Below are 26,615 nucleotides of genomic sequence, written 5' to 3'. Positions count from 1 at the left end.
CCAGCCAGCGCCACCACGCCAGGCTCGTAGAGAGAGAAGGCCAGCACAGAGCAGGACTTCTGTTGATACTCATGAGGCAGAACCATTCCAGATGAGGGACATGTATATGTCTCTTATAGGTGCTCAGTTGCAGTCCATCCACAGAGGGCAGGTGGCCACGGCTGAGATGATAGTGGGGATGTATGATACCCCTCCAGCACACAGGTGGACTATGGATGAATTCCATAATGTGGTAGCTTGGCCAGAAGAACCAGTATATGGAGGAGCTGGAGCAGCTGAAGCTTCAGCCAGAGATATGGAGGAAGATGAAGCAGAGGAGGAGGATGCATTTGATGAAGATGATGATGAAGAGGAAGAGGAAGATACAGAGAGCTCGGACTGATGAGGAGCTGAGATAGCATTTACTGATGAATGCTATCATATGATTATGCTTTTATGGTTTAAGTTTTCTGAACTTATTTGTTTTTGTTTTTAGATTAGGGTTTGATGTACTCTATTGAACACCTGGTTTCTTATGATGGTTTGCTATTAACTGTGATTGTTTGATAAGTAATGCTTGATGATGCTTATTGATTGATTGATGTTGAGATGATGTGCACATTAAATGCTTATACAGGTGATTCACAAGCTTTGTGAACAAATGCATGATATCATGATTGTGATTGTGAAATTAAGCAGGATGTGCATGTCAAATGTGAATGAACTTATATGTGAGGTTTTGAGCTCCAGAATTGTTATTGATTGAATGCTGTTACTTTGAAAGCATGAATGACTTTGCCCAGGTTTTCTATGATTGAATCAATTGCTTGTTTTGCATCATATGATCAAAGGCCGTGTTTTTGAAACCCTTTTTATTGGCCAAATTCATAAAGTTAGCCTTCTAAAAGAGAACACGTTGTGTTCTATCCTTTGAACCCTTAGCCTTAAATATACACTGAACACCCTTGATTGAAAATCTTTACCTTGAGTTAAGTAGAAGATCTTGTGTGGTATTGTTAAATGTTCAAGTTTGGGGTTATTGGGGAAACATGAAAAAGGAAAAAGCATTGAGCTAAGAGCTAAAAAGTAAGAATATGCAAAGAAAAGAAAAGAAAAAGAAGCAAAGCTCAATGCAAATGCAAAAGCAAAGGCAAAAGAAAGTTGGGAATGAATAAGAAGATTGTGTTGTTATGATTCTCTTAACTCAAGGATTTTGTGATCCAGAAAAACCAATTTTCTTGTTAGCCCAGCCACATTATAAGCCATTGAAAAGTCCTTGTGATGATGCATGCTTGTGAATGTATTTGATTGTGGTTAAATGAAAGGCAAAGTTGATTCATGTGACATTGTGATAGTGGAGTGAATGAGTGAAACACTTTACCTCTTATACACTTGTATGTTGAGTGAAACACTTTACCTAGTGAGGAAATATTCCATAAGCACATAAACATCCATGCTTAATTGATTGATCATTTATGAAAAATAGCATTTGTTGGAATTTAAATGACTTTGTGAACACTAAAGCATGTGCACATCTTGATTGAACTCTTGGTCTTAAGTTTGAGTGAAGTTATTACTTATCTTGAAAAGAGGATTTTGAATGAGTGAACCATCATATGAATTGGTTGGAGATGGAGTTACATTTTGTTTGCTTGAGGACAAGCAAAGTTCTAAGTTTGGGGTTGTGATAACAGTTGAAAAACTGTTATTTTCATGCTTAAAAGTGATACTAAAAGCAACCTTTAGACTTAGAAACTAGCTTGAAATCATGCATTTTGTTTATATTTTCAGAAATAAGAGAGCTGGACAGGTTTATGCTTGATTTGAGTGTTTTTGTGCAGGTTTTGAGGTGAATTTGGTGAAAGAAGTGAAGAATGAGAGAGAGGACATTAGAAAAGACAAGAAAGAGTGCAAAAAGAGAAGTCGAAGGCACCGCTCAGCGGCAAACTACCACTGAGCGGCACTCAAGAGGTGGCGTTGGAACCGCTGAGGGGCAAATGGCCGCTGAGGGGAAGAAAGAAGACGCGTAACCACCGCTGAGCGGTAAATGGCGCTGAGCGGCACTTTTTGGGCTTGGGCTTTTGTAATCTTTTGTAACTCTAGATTAGTATATAAGGGCTTGCACGTCCTTTAGTTAGGCATCTTTGGCAGAAACGAGGCAAACACTCTCTCTTTCACCCCTTTGAAGGAGGATCTTGGATGCTCAGGCTACCTCTTCACCTTTATTGGGTTTATTCTTTCATACTTTCATTGTAATTCATCTAGGTTCACCATGAATATGGTGAACTAAACCTTGTATGTTTGTTGGGGAATCAATGTAATCTCTTGAAGCTCTCATATATGGAATCTGTTGAGTACATCTTTGAATTAAGACATATGCTTTCTTTCATTATTAGTTAGGGTTTTTCCTCTTTGCTCAATGCTTGCATTGTTTAACTCATTCTAATGCATGATTATTGGTTTTGTCGATACGGACACGTACGGGGAAGTCTAGATCCGGGGAATTTCTCCCAATATTATACTGACAATATTCTATTGGTTGCCTTTAAGCTCCTGCACTCATGAACTAATCATTAGGAATGCTAGGAATTGTATGAACTATTTGATTAGGGAGAAGCCATCTAGAATGGTACATTAGAGAGTGGCATTAACAATGATGATTTGAATGTTGAATTCCTAAAATGTATGAGAGTGGATGAGATGAAATTGACCCCCAACAACATATTCATTCATATATTCCATTGAAAGTGTTTATCTTTTGTCTTTGCCATTGATCAAAATTCATGCATACATGTTTATTTTCTGTCTTGCATTTTAAACCCAAATATTTCGTTTGTAAGTCTTAGTTAATCAAGAAACCACATAACTAAACTAGGCCGTGAGTCCTTTGGGAAGAACGATACTTGGTCTTACCAAGTTTTATTACTTGAACGATTCGGTCATACTTGCCGATTGTGAAACAAGTTTGTGACATCATATTTTGGTGCTTACAAATTTGTCCGTCACCTCCACTTCGTCAACTTCGTCCACTTCGTCAACTTCGTCCACATCGTCCACTTCCTCCACTTCCTCCACCTCCTTCACTTCCTCCACTTCCTCCACTTCCTCCACTTCCTCCACTTCGTCTACTTCTTCCACTTGCTCCACTTCCTCCACATCGTCAACTTCCTCGACTTCCTCCATGTCCTCAACTTCGTCTACTTCGTCTACTTCGTCAACTTCCTCCATTTCCTCCACTTCCTCCACTTCCTCCACTTTATCCACTTCCTCCACTTCCTCCATTTCCTCCACTTCCTCCACTTCGTCAACGTCGTCCACTTCGTCCATTTCCTTCACTTCGTCCACTTCCTCCACTTCCTCCATTTCCTCCACTTCCTCCACTTCGTCAACGTCGTCCACTTCCTCCACTTCGTGCACTTCGTCCACTTCGTCCACTTCGTCAACTTCGTCCACTTCGTCCACTTCGTCAACAACGTCATCTTCGTCCACTTCGTCAACTTTGTCCACTTCGTCAACTTCGTCAATTTCGTCCACTTCCTTCACTTCGTCAACTTCGTCCACTTCGTCAACTTCGTCATCTTCATCCACTTCGTCAACTTCGTCCACTTCCTTCACTTCTTCCACTTCCTTCACTTCCTCCACTTACTCCACTTCCTCCACTTCCTCCACTTCCTCTACTTTTTCAACTTCGTCCACTTCATCCACTTCGTCAACTTCTTCCACTTCGTCAACTTTATCCACTTCCTCCACTTCCTCCACTTTCTCCACTTCGTCAACTTCGTCCACTTCGTCAACTTCGTCAACTTCGTCCACTTCGTCAACTTCGTCCACTTCGTCAACTTCGTCATCTTCATCCACTTCGTCAACTTCGTCCACTTCGTCAACTTCGTCAATTTCGTCCACTTCCTTCACTTCTTCCACTTCCTTCACTTCGTCCACTTCCTCCACTTCCTCCACTTACTCCACTTCCTCCACTTCCTTCACTTCCTCCACTTCCTCCACTCCCTCAACTTCCTCTACTTTTTCAACTTCGTCCACTTCGTCCACTTTGTCAACTTCTTCCACTTCATCAACTTCCTCCACTTCCTCCACTTCCTCCACTTCCTCCACTTCCTCCACTTTTAGCACTTCCTCAACTTCGTCAACTTCGTCCACTTCGTTTTTAAAGAGGGAGGGAATGATGGCAACCCCTTTAGGGACTTTCCATCTAAAGAAGTATCAACTTTACTCTAAGACCAAGAAAGGGAAGTTGAATAAAGGACTTAATATTTTCTTTCTAAGTCTTAGAATGTTTTCTTTAACTAAATACATTTACCTTGTTTTGTAGGTCACTAATAAGAGTGGAAAACCATAGCCAATCAACCAAAGATGCTTGGTGAACTAAGGGAAGCAAAGGAGGTAAAGAAAGGAAGAAAGGAAGTGCTTTTTGGATTGGAAAAGCAAAGCTGATATACAACATACGGCCAACCAAGCAAACCAGCGTTTCCACTTTCTTTTAAAGCATGTTTTCAATGTTTACCGTATGGAACATATGGCCAGCTGTATAGCTTCTCCTACACACTTCTTATAGAGCTTCATGTACATTGCTAATATGTTCAGTAGCTTGCTAGGCAAGTTTCTCTTCATCTATAAAAGAGAAGCCAAATCACTTGTAAAGGTAACTTGATTTGTAGTAAAGAAATGCTGCCAATTTTTAGCTTTTACTCTCAAGTTCAACCTTGTGCATTGTTATCTTGCACCTCCTCTAGCTTCTTTCCCCTTTGGAAAGCCTACTGAGCTAGAACTCTACCAAACACAACCATTCAAACACCTCCAGCATATTATCAAACACCTTACGTGCATCCAGAACTCCACTGAATTCATTCAATCCGCTGCCACTTCTCTGAGTTTTGGAGCTTCTTCTGCATATCCTGGAGTAGCTTCCATCATTTGGCATCAAGAGCCAGTCGTTTCAGTCACGCTTCAAGAGCTAAGTGTCTCGTATCCATTCCTCTGTTTTTTTTTCCGTCTTGTGCTGTTCATATATGTCACTGTTTCATTTTGTTTTTTCTGGTTTGATTCTGTGTTTGAGTGAATGTTTGATTCTATTCACTGTTCATTAGTGTTTGTTTTCCATTTTAATCGGTGCAACTTCTTTAATTTTCGTTTGAATCCAGCTTAATCATCATTTTCTGTTTTTGTCAGTCATGTGCAGAATTTACTGCAGTTTTAATTCTGTCTAGTCTTTGCTTCTGTTCCAGAATTATTTCTTTGTTGTTTAAGTGTGTCCAATGCATTTGCTAGCTATATGTTGATCATATAAGCAATGGCTTAATGTCCAGCTTTGATCATTGGAGCTACTAGCAGTGCAAACATTGTTTCCAGTCTCAAAAATCTGCATCAAATTTCTTCACTGTTTCAAGTTGTGCTCACTGTTTCTGGTCATAATCTGTGGTTTTGAACCTTGGTGCAAGTGTGTTTACTGTTGTTAAACATGTTTCTAGTAGTAGCAACTTTTATTAATCAATAAAATGCAAAATGCATACCTTAGTTGCCTACTTTCAGTAGCTTGTGCTGTCACTGTTTCACAATTCTGCATCAAAATTAAATTTCTGGTTTGATGTGGTCGATGCTGTTTCTGTCCAGAATTGTTGTCACTATAGCTCTGCACAAGTTTGTTTAATGATTCTAAACATGTCTCAAATGATAGCACCTCATGTTAATCACAGAATTGCCAAATGCGTAGTTGAGTTGTTTTAAATCTGATTTTCCAGTCACTGTCACAGTTTTCTCAAGTTTTTTTTTGCACCGTGCTTGTTGTCTTTGATGTGGCTTTGGTGTTTAAAGTTCCTCTAGCTGATAATCTACGGTTAGATCTAGTTGTTTAGGACCTTTCTTGCATGATTGTTGATCCATCCAGCTTTGACTCTGATGCATTTTAATTTCTGGTGCAGTTTTGTCCAATTTTCTGCATATTTTGGCAACTATTAGAGTGATTTTGAGAATCTATGTGCCTCTGTGGTGTTGGATTGTTTGTGCAAGTATACTTGACCATTTCAAACTTGTTCTACTGTTCAAATGGTCATTAAGAAGCCTATATGCAGATTTCCTCTGTAAACCACCAAACTTTGCTGCATTTTTGGCTTCAGCTGCTGTGATTTTGTGAATCTGTCTCTGCAAGTGCATTTTCCAAGTGTATGCAAGTTTATTTCACCATTTCAAACCTGTTGTTACTGTGCAAATGGTCATTTTCCAGCCTTTGTATCAAATCACAATTTCAGTCATCAAATTTGGTTAAATTTGAAAGTAAACCAGTCAAATTTTGAGATGACCTTTACCTTTGCTGTTTAAGTGTTTGAACATATTCCATTTGATGATACAAACTTCTTTGAAGTGTCATTTGATCATTTTCATCACTGAAACTCATTTTGAATACTGCTGTTCCATTTTTCCAGCCACAATTTTGGTGCAGCATGCATTTCTTTGCTGTTTTCTACACTTAAAAATTCTCAATTTGCAAATTGGATTGGCAAAAGCTGGGGATTTGGTTTCCAATTAATTACCAATGCTTACACAAGTGTAAAACAATCAGAAAAAGGCAAGTACACCCCTGCAATCCAGTTTTGACAGTCAAAATCCAGAAAACACAAAATCTGCATCTCTTTGTGGCATTTTGTCAAACACTTTGGAATTTCCATCAAACACTTACATTGCACACGATTCACTCACTGTTTTGAGTCTTTTCTTGCTTGTTTCATCTGTTCTAGACCCTATCTTAGGTTCCTTTTGAGTGTTATCTCTGTTTCCAGCCCCAAATTTATTAAAATTCAACTTTCTTGGCTTTCCATTGTGCTGTCAAGTTAATTTTCACTGAAAAATCTGGTGCACTGCAAGACTTTTGCTAACTTTTTGTTGCTGATTTGTTTGGCTTGGTGTGATGCTGTGGTGAAATTTCAAACTTCAAGATTGCTTCTCCAAAGGGGTAGCATCTTAGGGAGTGGAAGACTTGTTAAAGTGGCCACAAGCTTGGACTCCAAGAGCACTTTATCCTTGCTGTTCCAGCACCATGGCAGTAGCAAAAACACACCATTTTTGACAGTCCAGCAATCTGAAACAGCAGTTACACTTAGTTTTTGTTCCATTTTTCCACAATTTTCAATTGTAAATTTGGATTGGTATCACGGAACCTTTGTCAATTCTTTCAATTTTGTGTTCATTTTCAACTTAAAGTGACTTGGAAAAATGCTTTTCAAGCAATTCCAAGTGCACCATCAAACATTGTAATAGGTTAGTTTCCACTTCTTAGTGTGAAAGTGTGTCAAGTGGCTCCAAGTGTCACTTGCACTTTCACTTAGGGTCGTGTTTCATTCATTTCCATTTGCTTTACTTTACATTGCTTGTTGACTTTTATGTTTTAAGTCTCCATGATACATAGGAGCGCGTTTCATTTAGATAAACCTTCATTTGGTTTCTAGGTGCATAGCATTCTTGCATTTAAAAAGTTTTGACAGATTTCTACCTAGACACTAAGGTAAGAAACAACCAAAGACACTCTGGCTAGGAAGGACAAGGTTCTTAAGCTTGTCCATTTGTGACTCACCTCTCCTTCCTGGGAGCTATTTGGTTCATTTTACCTCTAGAATCTTTCTAGAAATCCTTCACAAAAATCAAAAAAAAAAAAAAAGTTTTTGATGTCTTGTTATACTTCTTATCCGTCTTCTTGTTCATATAGGTCCTCTTGGTTTTCTAGTTTTGATCAATCCATTAGTTTCAAAGAAATTAAAAGAAAACTTGATGAAGCTAGAAGAAGGACTTGTTGCTTTCATGAATTTGTTCGGATTGAGGGTGAATTGTATAAACAAGCTAGGGCAAATATTCCATACTTTGGTGCGGATATTGGTGCATTAACATACCTAACTTGGGAAAAGGACATTAATGACATGCATCCATTTATTGCTAGAAAAAGTAAACCTGAATCCTATTTTCATTCTAGCAATAGTGAATCTTATGTCCTTAGTCTCTACACATCTAGATTTGAAATGCAAGTAAGAGAGTGGTGGGATGAGAGACAATATCATGTTAGGATAGGTAGAAAATCTCCCATTCATAATTGGTCTGAATTAAAATCTTGCATGAGAAAAGAGTTTGTACCTTCAACTATTAAGAGAAACCTCCAATTCTTGAGAGATTACATTGAAAAAGGAAAAATATTTCTTGAAAGCTTAAATGATAATGGTTTCCTTATTAGAGAACTAGAATTTAAGATTAACCTTAAGGAGGTGCAAGCTAAGCAAATAGAATTAAAGCTAAAAAGAGATGTTGAGAGACAAGAAAGAGAGAGAGAAGAAGAAGAGAGACAAGAAAGAGAGAAAGAAGAAGAAGAGAGTAAGGAAAGAGAGACAAGGAAAGAGGAAAAGAAAAGAGAAGAAGAAAAGAAGAAAGCAGAGGAAAGTAAAGAGAAGGAGCTCTTGCTAATGCTGGCAACTCCTACTCTTACCATCACCATGGAACCTAAAAGGGAAGGGTTCTCATTCTTTACTTCTTTTCCATTTATTGTGCACTCTTCCATTATTCATTTATCTTTTAAATCAATTGCCATCCCATATTCTGTACCATCCTTTTCAAAATATGGCAATTCAAACCTTGAGTTAATGTTACCTTTGTGTAAACAAGTAACTCAAGATAAAAATCCAATAACTTGGGACTATGGAATTTTCCATTTTTCCAAGCCTAAATTTCTGAAAATCTTTTTCAAAAATACAAGACTCTTCTTTTGTCTTCTTATCTTTGTTTACATCTTCTTCATCATACTCATTTTTTCAATCTTTTGTAGATATATTTTTGATCCCGGAGGAACATAAAAACCAAAGTTGTGCTTCTTTCTTTCTTCCCGATTTGAGGACAAATCGTTTTTAAAGAGGGAGGAAATGATGGCAACCCCTTTAGGGACTTTCCATCTAAAGAAGTATCAACTTTACTCTAAGACCAAGAAAGGGAAGTTGAATAAAGGACTTAATATTTTCTTTCTAAGTCTTAGAATGTTTTCTTTAACTAAATACATTTACCTTGTTTTGTAGGTCACTAATAAGAGTGGAAAACCATAGCCAATCAACCAAAGAAGCTTGGTGAACTAAGGGAAGCAAAGGAGGTAAAGAAAGGAAGAAAGGAAGTGCTTTTTGGATTGGAAAAGCAAAGCTGATATACAACATACGGCCAACCAAGCAAACCAGCGTTTCCACTTTCTTTTAAAGCATGTTTTCAATGTTTACCGTATGGAACATATGGCCAGCTGTATAGCTTCTCCTGCACACTTCTTATAGGGCTTCATGTACATTGCTAATATGTTTAGTAGCTTGCTAGGCAAGTTACTCTTCATCTATAAAAGAGAAGCCAAATCACTTGTAAAGGTAACTTGATTTGTAGTAAAGAAATGCTGCCAATTTTCAGCTTTTACTCTCAAGTTCAACCTTGTGCATTGTTATCTTGCACCTCCTCTAGCTTCTTTCCCCTTTGGAAAGCCTACTGAGCTAGAACTCTACCAAACACAACCACTCAAACACCTCCAGCATATTATCAAACACCTTACGTGCATCCAGAACTCCACTGAATTCATTCAATCCGCTGCCACTTCTCTGAGTTTTGGAGCTTCTTCTGCATATCCTGGAGTAGCTTCCATCACCTCCACTTTGTCCACTTCGTCAACTTCGTGCACTTCGTCAACTTCGTCCACCACGTCCACTTCCTCCACTTCCTCCACTTTCTTCACTTCCTTCACTTCCTCCACTTCCTCCACTTCGTTTACTTCCTCCACTTCCTCCACTTCCTCCACTTCCTCCATCTCCTCAACATCGTCTACTTCGTCAACTTCCTCCATTTTTCCTCCACTTCCTCCACTTTATCCACTTCCTCCACTTCCTCCATTTCCTCCACTTCATCCACTTCGTCCACGTCGTCCACTTCGTCCACTTACTCCATTTCCTCCACTTCCTCCATGTCGTCCACTTCGTCCACTTCGCAACTTCGTCAACTTCGTCACCTTCGTCAACTTAGTCCACTTCCTCCACTTCTCCACTTCCTCCACTTCGTCCACTTCTTCCACTTCGTCCACTTCTTCCACTTTGTCCACTTCGTCAACTTCGTCCACTTCCTCCATATCCTCCACTTCGTCAACTTCGTCCACTTCGTCCACTTCCTCGACTTCGTCCACTTCCTCCTCTTCGTCCACTTCGTCCACTTCGTTCACTTCCCCCACTTCGTCCACTTCGTCAACTTCGTCAACTTCGTCCACTTTGTCAACGTCGTCCACTTCGTTCATTTCCTCCACTTCCTCTACTTCGTGCACTTCGTCCACTTCGCCAACTTCGTCCATTTCCTCCACTTCGTCCACTTCGTCCACTTTGTCCAGTTCCTCCACTTCCTCCACTTCGTCAACTTTGTCCACTTCGTCAATGTCGTCCACTTCCTCCACTTCCTCCACTTCGTCACCTTTATCCACTTTGTCAACTTCGTCCACTTCGTCAACTTCGTCAACTTCTTCCACTTCGTCAACTTCCTCCACTTCGTCCACTTCGTCCATTTCGTCTACTTCCTCCACTTCCTGAACTTTGTCCACTTCGTCAACTTCGTCCACTTCGTCCACTTCGTCAACTTCCTCCACTTCCTCCACTTCGTCCACTTCCTCCACTTCGTCCACTTCCCCCACTTCCTCCACTTAGTCAACTTCCTCCACTTCGTCAACTTCGTCAACTTCTTCCACTTCCTCCACTTCCTCCACTTCCTACACTTCCTCCACTTCCTCCACTTCCTCCACTTCCTCCACTTCCTCCACTTCCTCCACTTCGTCAACGTCGTTGATGAACCAATATTTTCCTCACTTCACTTAGTTTAATGTGCTAGAATTAGTCGGGGAATTATGCTTAAACGTCCGGTATTTTCTTGTTTTTCCTAATTGTGCTTAATTTGATCGGAAATTCTTATTTTAACTAATTTGAATTATCTGAGCTTATTATTTTGCATTATTAATTACGGGAAAATTTTGGATAACTTTTTGGGACATTTGAAAGCTAAATGAGAAATGGCAATTGAGCCAATGCATCTTAGCCATTTTTATTTTCGCTGGCTGCCGCGTGAATGTTGTGTCAACTTGTGTGTCTTCGTTTGAGTTCAATTCTTATCCGTTTTCCATGCAATTTTTTTTCATAGTTTCGTCTGGATGTCTATTTTAACGTATAGTTTTTACTTTGTTCAAATTCGTTCTGTGCTGTTCCCAGTATTTATTTTACTCTCATATGTCAGTCCAGTGATTACTGTTTGAGTGATTTCTAATCTGTTTGCATTGGTTGCTTGCTGTTTAGTAATTGTGGTGGCTGGAATTGATCATTGGACGATGCTAAGACCTCCCAACACTCTTAAGAAAGTCCTTCAATTCTTGAATTTTAAGAAGCAAAATGGAGGGGACCACATTGAAATGAAGCTCACGGTTTTATAGCTGGAAGATAACAAGTGTGCTGCCACATTTTCTAAGTAAATGTCACGGTCATTGCTTGGATTCTTTTAAGAAGTAAATCAATTGGAATGATGGAGGGGCCACCATTTGTAAACACCTCACGGTTTTGCTTGTTGGAAGAGGCATGGTAGCAAGTTTAAGTCAACAAGAGTGTTGTCACGTTTGGAGCTGGACACGGTGAAATTCATTTTGCAAGAAGCATATGTAACAAAAGAGGGGGGCCACATGTTGGAAGCTAATGTCCAAGGGACAACACCATACGACACTTACCAATAAGGAATCAACTTTCTTTGTGAATTTTATAATGGGGGCCACCACTTGAAAAAGCTCACGGGCACTTTGGCTTGAAAAGAGATGTGCAGATTTGGTGATGTGCTCTTCTACTCCACACAAGCTTTTGGTTTTGGACATTCATTTAGAGAAGAAGCTTTTGGATTTTGATCTCCATTTGGAGAAACTCACGGCCATGGCAGCAGAGGAGGTGCTCACGGTGCAACACCTTGAAGAAGAAGAAGTCCAGCAATTTGGAGCTGCCACCATTCACGTTTTCTTTGAGAAACATCCAGCTGCACACGGCCCATTCATTCTGCATTCACATGTCCAAGAAGAATCCAGCAGCTGGTCAAAGAAAAGAAGAAGGAGAAGCTAACGTTGAAAGAAGGAAGAGGGGTGGTGTGCACGGTCTGATTTCAGCTGGAAGAAGCAGTCGCACGCCTTGTAGAAGCAAGCATCCTGAAGCAGGTGCTGTCACGTGATGGGCTGGAATTGGAGAAGCATCTTGGCTTTTCTTTGTGCACAAAAAGGCCTTCCAGCAGAAGCACCAAATAGGGGTGACATCCAGCAAAGCAAAGATGGGTGTGACGTTGGGCTTAGTAGCTGCCACGAAAGAGAAAGAAAAATAAGCTTTCACATGTGAAGGGGTGTCAAAAGCAGAATGGTCCAGCAGAGAAATGTGTGTGGTTGGAAGCATGAGGTGGGCGTCCATCCAGGAAAAGGGAAGCACATGTTCCAGCCGCAACCTAAAAAAGGAGGAGGGCTTTTATTTTTAAAAAAAAAGCAGAAGAATTGAGGAGAATGGAGGGTGATGTAGCTTGAAGTTCTTGGTGCCTTCTCCTTCGGTTTTGTACACTTTTCCATTTAAGCTTTTATTCATCTGCTGTTATCATCTTTGTATTCTATAAACTGTACTCTGTATTCTGTTTGTGCAAGTTGTTATTGTAATTTGAAGCTTTGTAATTTCATTTTTGAAGTGTTTCATTTCTTTTCATTTGTGCTGAATAGTCACGGCTGTGTTAATGTTATTCTCCTTTCTTCATTTAGTTTTCTTTGATGCATTTGGGTGAATGTTTTTATTGTTCAAAGCTTGAAAGTTTCACGGCTGTCCAAAACAGAGAAAGAAGAATCACAGTACAGAAAATGGAGGTTTACGGTTGATGCACTCATCTTCTTTGCTGTAATGTTTAATTTTCAATTTAGCTTTCTTGTTCTTTGTTGTAATAATTTCATGCACAATTTAATTTCTAAGCAAAGTTTGGTTTCAAATTCTGTTTCTAAATTTCCAGATTTTACTGTCTCTTTTTACTGCTGCAATTTAATTTCTGTTGTAATTTAATTTCAGTTGTTGTTTTCTGCAATTTAATTTCTGCTCTTTATTTTTGCATGTTGATCATTTACTATAATTTTATTTTCTGTATTTTACTGCAGTGATTTTGATTCTGTTTTTACTGTTTTCTAAATTTACTGTTTTCTCTATTTACTATTTTCTGTATTTTATGTTTTTCTGTATTTTCGTTTTTTTTTACTGTTCCAGTTTTGTTTTGCTTGATGACAAGCAAAGTTCTAAGTTTGGGGTTGTGATAACAGTTAAAAAACTGTTATTTTTATACTTAAAATTGATATAAAAAACAACCTTTATGGCTAGAAACTAGCTTGGAATCATACTTTTGCTTATATTTTTGGAAATAAGAGAGTTGGACAGGTTTTATGCTTAATTTCCTTGTTTTTGCAGGTTTTTGGATGAATTTGAAGCAGTGAAGTGGGACAAAGATGGAATCAAAAAAGGACACAAAAAGTGCAAAAGAAGAAAGCCGCAAGTACTGTTCAGCGCCAATTACCGATGAGCGGCACTTTCAAGGACCCGTTGGCACCGTTGAGGGGTAAAAATGCAGCTGAGGGGCAAAATAGAAGAAACGCACTTACCGCTGAGCGCCACTTTATTGGGCTTTGGGCCAATTTTCTATAATTTTTATGATCTGTTTTGGGCTTGGACCCGATTTCTGTTATTCTTATGGGCTTGGGCTTAATTTTCTGTAATATTTAGAAGTCTATATAAGGCTTTAGTCTTCCTAGGGTTAGTATCTTTTGATGGCTTAAGCACACAAACATACTTTTCACCCCTTGGGGGTAGATTTGGGGATGGTGACGGCTCTCCTCTTCTCTTTCTCGGGTTTTTCTATCTCTTTCATTCTTTCATTCCATTATTCATCTAGTTCTTCCATGACGATGGAGGGATAAACCTTATTGTTGTTGGGAAAGATGTAACCTTCTTAAACTCTCATGTATTGAATTTGTTCTTCAAGATCTTTTATAAGATACATGCTTTCTTTCATTAATTGTTAGGGTTTTTCCTCTTTGCCCAAAACATTCATTGTTTAACTCATTCGATGTCATGATTATTGATTTTGTCAATATGGGCAAATATGGGGAAATCTAAAACTAGGGAAATTCTACCAAAAGCAGTATTGCCTAGGCATAGAGATATGAGGGTTGGTTGCCTTTAAGCTTCTGTGCTTCAGAATTAATTATTAGGGATGCTAGGAATTCTATGAACTCATAATTAAGCATAGGCTTTCTTCACCGAGACATCGGGTTTAAGGTAATTCAGAGAGTGTCATTAACATTAATGAAAAGAAAGACGAATTCATAAATGCATGAGAGTAAATTAGGTTAAATCTAAACCCCAACAACAATATCATCAACTTCATCTATTCTTTCTTGTGTTTAACCTCAATTGATCAAATTGCATTCATGCATTCATGTTTATTTTATTGCATTTGCATTCAAAATCCCAAAAATATGTTCTTTAGAGTCTTAATTAGTTGAGTAATCACATAAATGTTTAGTGTCGTGAGTCTCTTGGGAAAACGATACTTGGTCTTATAGTGTTTTATTACTTGATACGATTCGATTACACTTGTCGAGCATTAACAAGTTTTTGACTTCGTTTTCGGGGATTGAAGATTTGTTCATCAAGTTTTTGGCCAAAGATACTAACCCTAAAAATTACAGAAAAGTGGCCCAAAGTCCAATAAAATGGCGCTCAGTGGTAAGTGCGGTTCTTCTATTTGACTCTTAGTTGCAGTTTTGCCCCTCAGCGGTGACTGCGGGACTTCAAAGTGCTGCTCAGCGGTAAAAGTGGCGCTGAGCGGTACTTGCGACTCTTGTTTTATGCACTTTTTCTTCCTTTTCTGAGTCCAACTTCTGGCTCCTTCACTTCTTCCATTCAATTCATCTTAAAACCTACAAAAACAAGGAAAACCAAGCATAAAACCCATCCAACTCTCTTATTTCCAAAACATAAACAAAAGCATGATTCCAAGCTAGTTTCTAAGTCATAAAGGTTATTTTTTATGTCAAAATTAAGTATAAAAATAACAGTTTTTCAACTGTTATCTGTAGTACTATTAGGGATGCCATAGCAGATGAAATGTGGCGAGATTATCAAAACTCATACTTATTGTAATTGATTATTTTTTATGACTATGTTATTTGAATATCACATCTATTTGGTTTTATGATTAAGTAAACTTGACTTGTTACCATTTTGTTTATGAAATAGGTTTAATATGGATAGGGGTCAGGGAGTAACCATTGAGTCCTCTGGAGGCACAAGAGAGTTCATTAAATGGACAAAGGACATGGATGCTACGATTTTGCATTCTTTGATCGAGGAAACCCGTTTGGGTAATAGGGTTGATGGAAGTTGGACAACCCAAGCCTATAATAACATGGTTCAAAACCTTCATAGTTGTGGTTATGTTAATGTTAGTAAAAGTAATGTCAAAAATCGTCAAAAGGTGTTAAAAGACAGATGGCGTGAGGTTCATGACCTCTTTGCTGGATTGAGTGGATTTGCCTGGAACGGCATAAGTCTGAGATTTGAAGTTGAGGACAAAGTCTGGGATGACCTCATTCAGGTATTTGTTAAATATTCAAATTTGGTGGATTCTTAAAAGACATAAGTTCAACCACTATCTGTTTAATTTATGTTGTTTCAGTCGAGGCCAAGTGCATCAAAGTGGAGAGTTAATAGTATCAGACACTACGATTTAATGATGGAATTATGGGTTGCGGATCGAGCTATTGGGAGTGGTGTTCGGACCGCTCGTCAAGCACGTCGACAACGGGTTGGGCCTCGTGTACAGGTTGATCTTAATCAGAATATGGAGTACATTCTGATTGATTGAATGTTTGAATAATAACAATAACTTTTGGTTGATGATGAGGCCATTTCACAATTTCTTCAACAAAACCATAAATAAAAACAATACCAAGTTAAGTCATAAAAAATTATTGAATATTAATAATAACAATAAGCAAAGACAAACCATTAGATCATAACCATAACCATAACTTAAAAGTTGAAGATGGATTAAAACCAAGAAGTCACAATTATAAAACAGGTACATTGAACATATAATAGTATAATTGTAATACAACTAATCATTGAAGACATCCCTAACAATGACCACCCGAGATCATTTCACATAACTTATTCCACCTCTTGTGTGGTGGAAGTCCGATCAACCTTTTAGTACATGTGGGGTTTCCACATAAGAAATCATAACATTGCTCGAGCAAGTTTTCATTAGCAATTTTCATAGCACTCAACATTTCACAAATGTTGCCCTCTGTGTATGTGTACATCGAGGTGCGACGGAGTATTTGATTTCTATCTTCCATTGTTGAGACTTGACAGATGGCTGCATCATAAATTACACCAAAATGAACATTTGTAGAGCCAAGGACATTTGTGAAACCATCCAGGCTGGTTGTCAACTTATCAAATTGAGCATCTATCACATCGACCATAGGTGCCTTCCTTTTGGAACTGTGTGAAGATGAAGTTCCTCCGAATGGAACGGAAGCACAGATTGAGTCTGCCCTGGACTATACTCATCCACATATGGAGGAGGTGATGGTGGAGTTGGGTCTCTATACCCCAGATAGATAGGCTCTTCATGTTTTTACTGTTTTCTAAATTTACTGTTTTCTCTATTTACTATTTTCTGTATTTTATGTTTTTCTGTATTTTCGTTTTTTTTTACTGTTCCAGATTTATTTTCACTGTTTCATGTTACTGTATTTTCGTTTTTACTGTTTTAATTTCATTTACTGTACCAATTTCATTTTACTGTTTTAAATTTCGTTTTACTGTTTTGAATTTTATTTCAACGCTTTTAATTTTTTACCGCAACCAAAAAAAATCACAAACCCCCCCCCCACTACGTGTTTGATCTGAGACTGAACCCAAATTGGTCCTTGAGAGACGACCTAGGAGTCACTTCCTAGCACTATACTGCATTCTTTAATGCACAACTTTTGTGGGAGGTGCGACCCTCTTATCAAAATGGCGCCGTTGCCGGGGAACAATGGTTCGGTCTTAGGTTTTTGTGGTGTTTGTGTGTGTTGTGTTTTGTTGTGTTAGTGTTAGTGTTGTGTTGTGTGATGTGTTTTAGGATGTTTAGTTAGTCTTGTTTGGGTTTACTTCTTTTATCGATTTTTGTGTTTTTAGATTTTTATCATTTTTGTATTTTGTGCATTTAGTTGTTGTTTCTCGAAGTTTCAAATTATGTAAATAATGGTTTTCCCCGATGTTATGTTTCTATATGTTTGGTTTAATCTTTGTTTGAAGTGGAAGTCCAGGTCTGAGACAGGTTTTGCACTACAATAGAGGAGATGACAGATTCTCAAGACTGGATATATGATCTGATCCAGAGTCTTCCCAAATTCCATGGGTTGGCACATGAAGATCCATACAGGCACCTCAAGGAGTTTTGTTTAGTGTGTTTGTCGATGAGGCCTCCTGGTGTTTCAAAGGAGACAGTGTTGATGAAAGTGTTTCCAATGTCCCTTCAAGGTGCAGCAAGAGACTGGTTCCTATACCAGTATCCTTTTGATAGTTGGCAAGAAACACAACAGAGATTCCTCCACAAGTTCTTTCCAACAGCAAAGGTAAGCAGCATTAGGAGGGAGATCACTACCATTGAGCAATTTCAAGAAGAAAGCCTGCCAGATTATTGGGAGAGGTTTAACAGGCTCTGCACAGCCTGTCCAAACCACCAAATTCCAGAGCATTTGCTCTTGATTTACTTTTATGAAGGGCTCTTGGACAATGAAAGGATATTAGTGGATGTAGCTGCTGGGGGATCTTTGATGGACACAACTCCAACAGAGGCAAAGAAGTTGCTCTGCAAGCTGGCGGGTCAAAATCCAAGTGAGGTAGTAAAGGAAAAACCTGAGCAGGTTTACTGTAAACTTGAAATCCCTACTCATGTATCTGAGGTTCAAGTAAATTTTAATGCTTTTGAATTGGTAAAACTTGAACCATTTAAGCCTGTTTTGGATTCTGATATTGATACACATGTGCACACTCATGTTGTGGATTCATTATTCCCTGTAGAGCACATTGACATACCTGATGTTCCCTATCCTTGCACTGACCTTGATTTAAATGATAGCCTTGAGGATGCAGCTGATGACTTGGAGATTGGTAAGAAAATTTTCAATGAGCAAAAACAGGTTTATTCTGAACTTGAGATTCCAAACACTTTACCTTATTTGCTTATGCATTCAAATGCCTGTGATTTGATGCACACTGATTCTATAGGATTCATGACTGATACTGATACAGATTTGATTGACCATTCTAAAATTTTTGATTCAGTATCAGCCATTAAACCCATTGGTCTAAGGGTTGTTTTGAATGGACATGATTGCCGTGATGAAATTTTGAATGATAATAGCCTTGAACTGACCTTTGATTCTGTTGATGATGCATATATCAATACTGATTTTGAGGTGGAAACTGTGCAATCTGATAACTCTATAGAGTTAGGACTGAACTTTGATTTGACACAGTTCTCTGAGAACTTTGAATGTGATTGTGAATCTGGTTCTTGCCCGATTTGTATTGAAATTGATTATGTGCTACAGACAGATTCTAAGTGTATAACAGATGCTATTAATTGTGAGTTTGATGACCATGCTGCAGAATTAAATGAGAATGCAGGTGCTGACATTAAGGAAATCATGATTAATGAAGGAGAGTGTATTGCTACTTCTTTGACTGAGCCAGAGATCTCCATTCCGGTGTCACACACTGAACAACTGCCAGTGGAACGAAAGCTACTGATGGAACAGTTTGCTGGGAAAAGAAAGAAGAAACATCGCGTTGTGGATGATATGGCAGTACTGATGAAGTTGTTCCTCCTCAAAACTTGTTTGCTGAATCCTGTGGTGGAAGACATCTCCCTGATAGTCCAAAATTGGCAATTGCCACCATGACCAGGGGAGTTTTCTTTCTCTCTTCTCCCCTTTTCCCTACTTTTATTGCACTTGTCCATGATCTGTTGACTGTTTTGATTTCTGATCTTATGCTTATGACACATTGAGGACACTGTGTAGTTTAACTGTGGTCTATTGGGGGAGATTCTGATTTTTCTTTGTTAATTTTTGTTTTCCGTGTTAAATTTTTTTTCTTTTCTAAGTTGTTTTTGTTTTGTTTTGTGTACAGTTTTATATGTTTCTCTTCATTTCTGGACTGTGTTAAAGTTGTAGACTCGTCTTTCACTTCACTTGATTGATACTTATTGGTTTGAAATCCCTTGCTTTTCTTTGCTTGGAAGATGATCATGATGTTTGAGAGTTGAATTGATTGTGACACAAATGCCCTGTGTGAGAATTTGAGCCACTTGATGTTCTTTCTTGTGTGTGATATGTCTCTTGATTGCTTGCACATATGCCTTGGCTTGACTCTTGTTGATAATTCTTGATTGATATGCATGTTTGGAAGTGATAAAGGCATTTTTGTTCTTGAGCCTCTCTAGCCAAATAAGCTTACCTTGCTCTGATTCTTTGAAAACCCTTTTTGAGCCTATACTTTCCTCATTTCTTTGTTTTGAAGCTCATACACTAGCCCTAAGTGAAAAACCAATATTACCTTAACCTTAGGGAATTTTGGAGCTTTGGAAGTGTTCTGGGAACAAGTGTGGTCTCCTTGGGGTTTCTGATGAATTGGCTGGTTGGTTCCTCTTCTTGTTTTATGTTTGTAAATATGTTGTGTATCTTGTCTCTTATAGTTGTGTCCTAAAGAGTGAGAAAAGAAAAAAAAAAGAGACAGGATGAAAAAAAAATGATGAGAAAAATGAGAAAAAATAAATAAATTTGTGAATAATGGAGTCAAGAAGAGGATTGAATTAGAGGTTTTGGGTGTGATTTGACTGTGTTTACACTTGTTCCCCATTGCTCCTCTATTTCTTTTGGTTTATAGCTTCTCATCCATATGTTATCCTCCCATGTCCTTGGCCCCATTACAACCATGAAAAGACCTTTTGATTTGAACATGCGTATGTGCTTGAGTGTTGATATTAGAGGCTTGCCAAGTCTATTTGTGATCGCTTTCTTGAGTGCATTGAGTGACATTGATTTACCTTAAACACTTGAGAGAAACACTGATAGTGCATCTGTGAGGTTTTGTTACTTTTGATTCACCTTTTGAGCTGATTGATCATTTTGTCATGATTTGAATTGCTTGGATAATTTCATGAGTATCTGCTTTCTCTGATTCTGAGTTGGATATTGTCTACCTCTTTTCTTTGTCCAGATTTCTTGAGGAATGTGTAATTCTGTTTGTTTCCTTGTGAATCTTTATTTTCTGTGTGTCGACGTTGTGTCACCTTCTTAAAAGTCCTTTGAACTATTCCCTGATTTGCGTCTTGATTTTGCCCAGGAGTGCAAAAGACTAAGTGTGGTCTATTTTGATGAACCAATATTTTCCTCACTTCACTTAGTTTAATGTGCTAGAATTAGTCGGGGAATTATGCTTAAACGTCCGGTATTTTCTTGTGTTTCCTAATTGTGCTTAATTTGATCGGAAATTCTTATTTTAACTAATTTGAATTATCTGAGCTTATTATTTTGCATTATTAATTACGGGAAAATTTTGGATAACTTTTTGGGACATTTGAAAGCTAAATGAGAAATGGCAATTGAGCCAATGCATCTTAGCCATTTTTATTTTCGCTGGCTGCCGCGTGAATGTTGTGTCAACTTGTGTGTCTTCGTTTGAGTTCAATTCTTATCCGTTTTCCATGCAATTTTTTTTCATAGTTTCGTCTGGATGTCTATTTTAACGTATAGTTTTTACTTTGTTCAAATTCGTTCTGTGCTGTTCCCAGTATTTATTTTACTCTCATATGTCAGTCCAGTGATTACTGTTTGAGTGATTTCTAATCTGTTTGCATTGGTTGCTTGCTGTTTAGTAATTGTGGTGGCTGGAATTGATCATTGGACGATGCTAAGACCTCCCAACACTCTTAAGAAAGTCCTTCAATTCTTGAATTTTAAGAAGCAAAATGGAGGGGACCACATTGAAATGAAGCTCACGGTTTTATAGCTGGAAGATAACAAGTGTGCTGCCACATTTTCTAAGTAAATGTCACGGTCATTGCTTGGATTCTTTTAAGAAGTAAATCAATTGGAATGATGGAGGGGCCACCATTTGTAAACACCTCACGGTTTTGCTTGTTGGAAGAGGCATGGTAGCAAGTTTAAGTCAACAAGAGTGTTGTCACGTTTGGAGCTGGACACGGTGAAATTCATTTTGCAAGAAGCATATGTAACAAAAGAGGGGGGCCACATGTTGGAAGCTAATGTCCAAGGGACAACACCATACGACACTTACCAATAAGGAATCAACTTTCTTTGTGAATTTTATAATGGGGGCCACCACTTGAAAAAGCTCACGGGCACTTTGGCTTGAAAAGAGATGTGCAGATTTGGTGATGTGCTCTTCTACTCCACACAAGCTTTTGGTTTTGGACATTCATTTAGAGAAGAAGCTTTTGGATTTTGATCTCCATTTGGAGAAACTCACGGCCATGGCAGCAGAGGAGGTGCTCACGGTGCAACACCTTGAAGAAGAAGAAGTCCAGCAATTTGGAGCTGCCACCATTCACGTTTTCTTTGAGAAACATCCAGCTGCACACGGCCCATTCATTCTGCATTCACATGTCCAAGAAGAATCCAGCAGCTGGTCAAAGAAAAGAAGAAGGAGAAGCTAACGTTGAAAGAAGGAAGAGGGGTGGTGTGCACGGTCTGATTTCAGCTGGAAGAAGCAGTCGCACGCCTTGTAGAAGCAAGCATCCTGAAGCAGGTGCTGTCACGTGATGGGCTGGAATTGGAGAAGCATCTTGGCTTTTCTTTGTGCACAAAAAGGCCTTCCAGCAGAAGCACCAAATAGGGGTGACATCCAGCAAAGCAAAGATGGGTGTGACGTTGGGCTTAGTAGCTGCCACGAAAGAGAAAGAAAAATAAGCTTTCACATGTGAAGGGGTGTCAAAAGCAGAATGGTCCAGCAGAGAAATGTGTGTGGTTGGAAGCATGAGGTGGGCGTCCATCCAGGAAAAGGGAAGCACATGTTCCAGCCGCAACCTAAAAAAGGAGGAGGGCTTTTATTTTTAAAAAAAAAGCAGAAGAATTGAGGAGAATGGAGGGTGATGTAGCTTGAAGTTCTTGGTGCCTTCTCCTTCGGTTTTGTACACTTTTCCATTTAAGCTTTTATTCATCTGCTGTTATCATCTTTGTATTCTATAAACTGCACTCTGTATTCTGTTTGTGCAAGTTGTTATTGTAATTTGAAGCTTTGTAATTTCATTTTTGAAGTGTTTCATTTCTTTTCATTTGTGCTGAATAGTCACGGCTGTGTTAGTGTTATTCTCCTTTCTTCATTTAGTTTTCTTTGATGCATTTGGGTGAATGTTTTTATTGTTCAAAGCTTGAAAGTTTCACGGCTGTCCAAAACAGAGAAAGAAGAATCACAGTACAGAAAATGGAGGTTTACGGTTGATGCACTCATCTTCTTTGCTGTAATGTTTAATTTTCAATTTAGCTTTCTTGTTCTTTGTTGTAATAATTTCATGCACAATTTAATTTCTAAGCAAAGTTTGGTTTCAAATTCTGTTTCTAAATTTCCAGATTTTACTGTCTCTTTTTACTGCTGCAATTTAATTTCTGTTGTAATTTAATTTCAGTTGTTGTTTTCTGCAATTTAATTTCTGCTCTTCTTTATTTTTGCATGTTGATCATTTACTATAATTTTATTTTCTGTATTTTACTGCAGTGATTTTGATTCTGTTTTTACTGTTTTCTAAATTTACTGTTTTCTGTATTTACTATTTTCTGTATTTTATGTTTTTCTGTATTTTCGTTTTTTTTTTACTGTTCCAGATTTATTTTCACTGTTTCATGTTACTGTATTTTCGTTTTTACTGTTTTAATTTCATTTACTGTACCAATTTCATTTTACTGTTTTAAATTTCGTTTTACTGTTTTGAATTTTATTTCAACGCTTTTAATTTTTTACCGCAACCAAAAAAAATCACAAACCCCCCCCCACTACGTGTTTGATCTGAGACTGAACCCAAATTGGTCCTTGAGAGACGACCTAGGAGTCACTTCCTAGCACTGTACTGCATTCTTTAATGCACAACTTTTGTGGGAGGTGCGACCCTCTCATCAGTCGTCCACTCAGTCCACTTCCTCCACTTCCTCTAATTCCTCCACTTCCTCCACTACCTCCACTTCCTCCACTTCCTCCACTTCCTCCACTGCGTCCACTTCGTCCACTTCGTCAACTTCGTCCACTTCGTCAACTCCGTCCACTTCGTCAACTTCTTCGATTTCGTCAACTTCCTCCACTTCCTCCACTTCCTCCACTTTGTCCACTTCGTCAACTTCGTCCACTTCGTCAACCTCGTCCACTTCCTTCACTTCTTCCACTTCCTTCACTTCCTCCACTTCCTCCACTTCCTCCACGTCGTCAACTTCGTCAACTTCGTCCACGTCGTCAACTTCTGCCACTTCATCAACTTCCTCCACTTCCTCCACTTTGTGCACTTCGTCAACTTCGTCAACCTCATCCACTTCGTCCACTTCGTCAACTTCTTCACTTCATCAACTTCCTCCACTTCCTCCACTTCCTCCACTTTGTGCACTTCGTCAACTTCGTCCACTTCGTCAACGCCGTCCACTTCCTCCACTTCATCCACTTCCTCCACTGGCTCCACTTCCTCCACTTCGTCAACTTCGTGCTCTTGGTCCACTTCGTCCACTTTGTCAACTTGTTCCACTTCGTCCACTTCTCCACTTCCTCCATTTCCTCCACTTCGTCAACGTCGTCCACTTCCTCCACTTCCTCCACTTCTGCCACTTCGTCCACTTCCTCCACTTCGTCAACTTCGTCCACTTCGTCAACTTCGTCCACCTCGTCCACTTCCTCCACTTCCTCCACCTCCTTCACTTCCTCCACTTCCTCCACTTCCTCCACTTCGTCTACTTCTTCCACTTGCTCCACTTCCTCTACATCGTCAACTTCCTCGACTTCCTCCATGTCCTCAACTTCGTCTACTTCGTCAACTTCCTCCATTTCCTCCACTTCCTCCATTTCCTCCACTTTATCCACTTCCTCCACTTCCTCCATTTCCTCCACTTCCTCCACTTCGTCAACGTCGTCCACTTCGTCCATTTCCTTCACTTCGTCCACTTCCTCCATTTCCTCCACTTCCTCCACTTCGTCAACGTCGTCCACTTCCTCCACTTCGTGCACTTCGTCCACTTCGTCCACTTCGTCAACTTCGTCCACTTCGTCCACTTCGTCAACAACGTCATCTTCGTCCACTTCGTCAACTTTGTCCACTTCGTACACTACCTCCACTTCCTTCACTTCCTCCACTTCCTCCAGTTCCTCCACTCCCTCCACTTCGTCAACTTCGTCCGCTTCGTCCACTTCGTCCCCTTCGTCCACTTTCTCCACATCGTCTACTTCGTCAACTTCGTCCACTTCTTCCACTTCCTCCACTTCGTCCACTTCCTCCACTTCGTCCACTTCCTCCACTTCGTCCACTTCGTCAACTTCGTCCACTTCGTCCACTAAGTCAACATCGTCATCTTCGTCCACTTCCTCAACTTTGTCCACTTCGTCCACTTCCTCCAGTTCTTCCACTTCCTTCACTTCCTCCACTTCTTCCAGTTCCTCCACTCCCTCCACTTCCTCCACTTCCTCCAGTTCCTCCACTTACTCCACTTCTTCCACTTCCTCCACTTCCTCCAGTTTGTCATCTTCGTTCACTTCGTCCACTTCGTCAACTTCGTCAACTTCTTCCACTTCGTCCACTTCCTCCACTTCCTCCACTGCCTCCACTTCCTCCACTTCCTCCACTTTGTCCACTTCGTCAACGTCGTCCACTCACTCCACTTCCTCTACTTCCTCCACTTCCTCAACTACCTCCACTTCCTCCACTTCCTCCACTTCGTCAACTTCTTCAAGTTCCTCCACTTCGTCAACTTCGTCCACTTCCTCCGCTTCCTTCACTTACTCCACTTCTTTTACTTCCTCCACTTCCTCAACTTCGTCGACTTCGTCCAGTTCATCGAATTCGTCCAGTTCGTCCACTTCGTCCACTTCCACCACTTTGTCCACTTCGTCAACTTCATCAACTTCGTCCTCTTCGTCAAATTCGTCCACTTCGTCTACATCGACAACTTCCTTCACTTCCTCCACTTCCTTCACTTGCCCCACTTCGTCCACTTCCTCCACTTCGTCCTCTTCGACCACTTCGTCCACTTCGTCCGCTTCGTCCGCTTCGTCCGCTTCGTCCCCTTCGTTCAATTCGTCCACTTCGTCCTCTTCGTCCCCTTCGTCCACTTCGTCCACTTCGTCCACTTCGTCCACTTCGTCCACTTCGTCCACTTCGTCCACTTCGTCCACTTCGTCCACTTCGTCCACTTCGTCCACTTCGTCCACTTCGTCCACTTCGTCCACTTCGTCCACTTCGTCCACTTCGTCCACTTCGTTAGCTTCTTCCACTTCCTTCACTTGCTCCACTTACTCCACTTCCTCCACTTCCTCCACTTCCTCCACTTCCTCTACTTTTTCAACTTCGTCCACTTCGTCCACTTCGTCCACTTCGTCCACTTCGTCAACTTCTTCCACTTCATCAACTTCGTCCACTTCGTCAACTTCTTCCACTTCATCAACTTCCTCCACTTCCTCCACTTCCTCCACTTTGTGCACTTCGTCAACTTCGTCAACTTCGTCCACTTCGTCAACTTCTTCCACTTCGTCAACTTCCTCCACTTCCTCCACTTTGTGCACTACGTCCACTTCCTCTACTTTTTCAACTTCGTCCATTTCGTGCACTTCGTCAACTTCGTCCACTTCGCCAACTTCGTCCACTTCGTCAACTTCGTCATCTTCGTCCACTTCGTCAACTTCGTCCACTTCCTTCACTTCTTCCACTTCCTTCACTTCCTCCACTTACTCCACTTCCTCCACTTCCTCCACTTCCTCTACTTTTTCAACTTCGTCCACTTCATCCACTTCGTCAACTTCTTCCACTTCGTCAACTTTATCCACTCCCTCCGCTTCCTCCACTTTGTCCACTTCGTCAACTTCGTCCACTTCGTCAACTTCGTCCACTTCGTCCACTTCGTCATCTTCGTCCACTTCGTCAACTTCGTCCACTTCGTCAACTTCGTCCACTTCCTTCACTTCTTCCACTTCCCTCACTTCGTCCACTTCGTCCACTTCCTCCACTTACTCCACTTCCTCCACTTCCTCCACTTCCTCCACTTCCTCCACTCTCTCCACTTCCTCTACTTTTTCAACTTCGTCCACTTCGTCCACTTCGTCAACTTCTTCCACTTCATCAACTTCCTCCACTTCCTCCACTTCGTCCACTTTTAGCACTTCCTCAACTTCGTCAACTTCGTCCACTTCGTCAACTTCTTCCACTTCATCAACTTCCTCCTCTTCCTCCACTTCCTCCACTTCCTCCACTTTGTCCACTTCGTCAACTTCGTCCACTTCGTC

General features: G+C 39.9%; 1 protein-coding gene and 1 long non-coding RNA gene across 2 annotated transcripts; both read left to right on the top strand.

Moving 5' to 3' along the window:
* The first annotated feature begins 11,685 nt into the window (after positions 1-11,685).
* LOC148195831 (uncharacterized) lies at positions 11,686-14,076 on the top strand. Its single transcript, XR_015780681.1, has 2 exons — positions 11,686-12,917; positions 13,473-14,076. It is a non-coding gene; the product is annotated as an uncharacterized LOC148195831 (long non-coding RNA).
* A 1,233-nt stretch (positions 14,077-15,309) lies between these two features.
* Positions 15,310-15,930, top strand: LOC148195830 (L10-interacting MYB domain-containing protein-like). The gene is made up of 2 exons (XM_088095296.1): positions 15,310-15,660; positions 15,742-15,930. Exons 1-2 carry the CDS (start codon positions 15,310-15,312, stop codon positions 15,928-15,930), a joined length of 540 nt encoding a protein of 179 aa, XP_087951422.1.
* Positions 15,931-26,615: the final 10,685 nt, after the last annotated feature.

Source organism: Vigna umbellata, chromosome 7 (assembly GCF_029865625.1).
Source record: "Vigna umbellata cultivar VRB3 chromosome 7, Vumbellata_1.0, whole genome shotgun sequence".
NCBI classification, from domain to species: Eukaryota; Viridiplantae; Streptophyta; class Magnoliopsida; order Fabales; family Fabaceae; genus Vigna; species Vigna umbellata.
This window is presented reverse-complemented; position numbering and strand designations above follow the sequence as displayed.

Bases quoted from the DNA above. Each gene is read 5' to 3' on its own strand.
- LOC148195830 (XM_088095296.1), top strand. From the start codon at position 15,310: ATGGATAGGGGTCAGGGAGTAACCATTGAGTCCTCTGGAGGCACAAGA. The intron at 15,661-15,741 runs GTATTTGTTAAA...ATGTTGTTTCAG, and splicing joins TCTGGGATGACCTCATTCAG to TCGAGGCCAAGTGCATCAAA.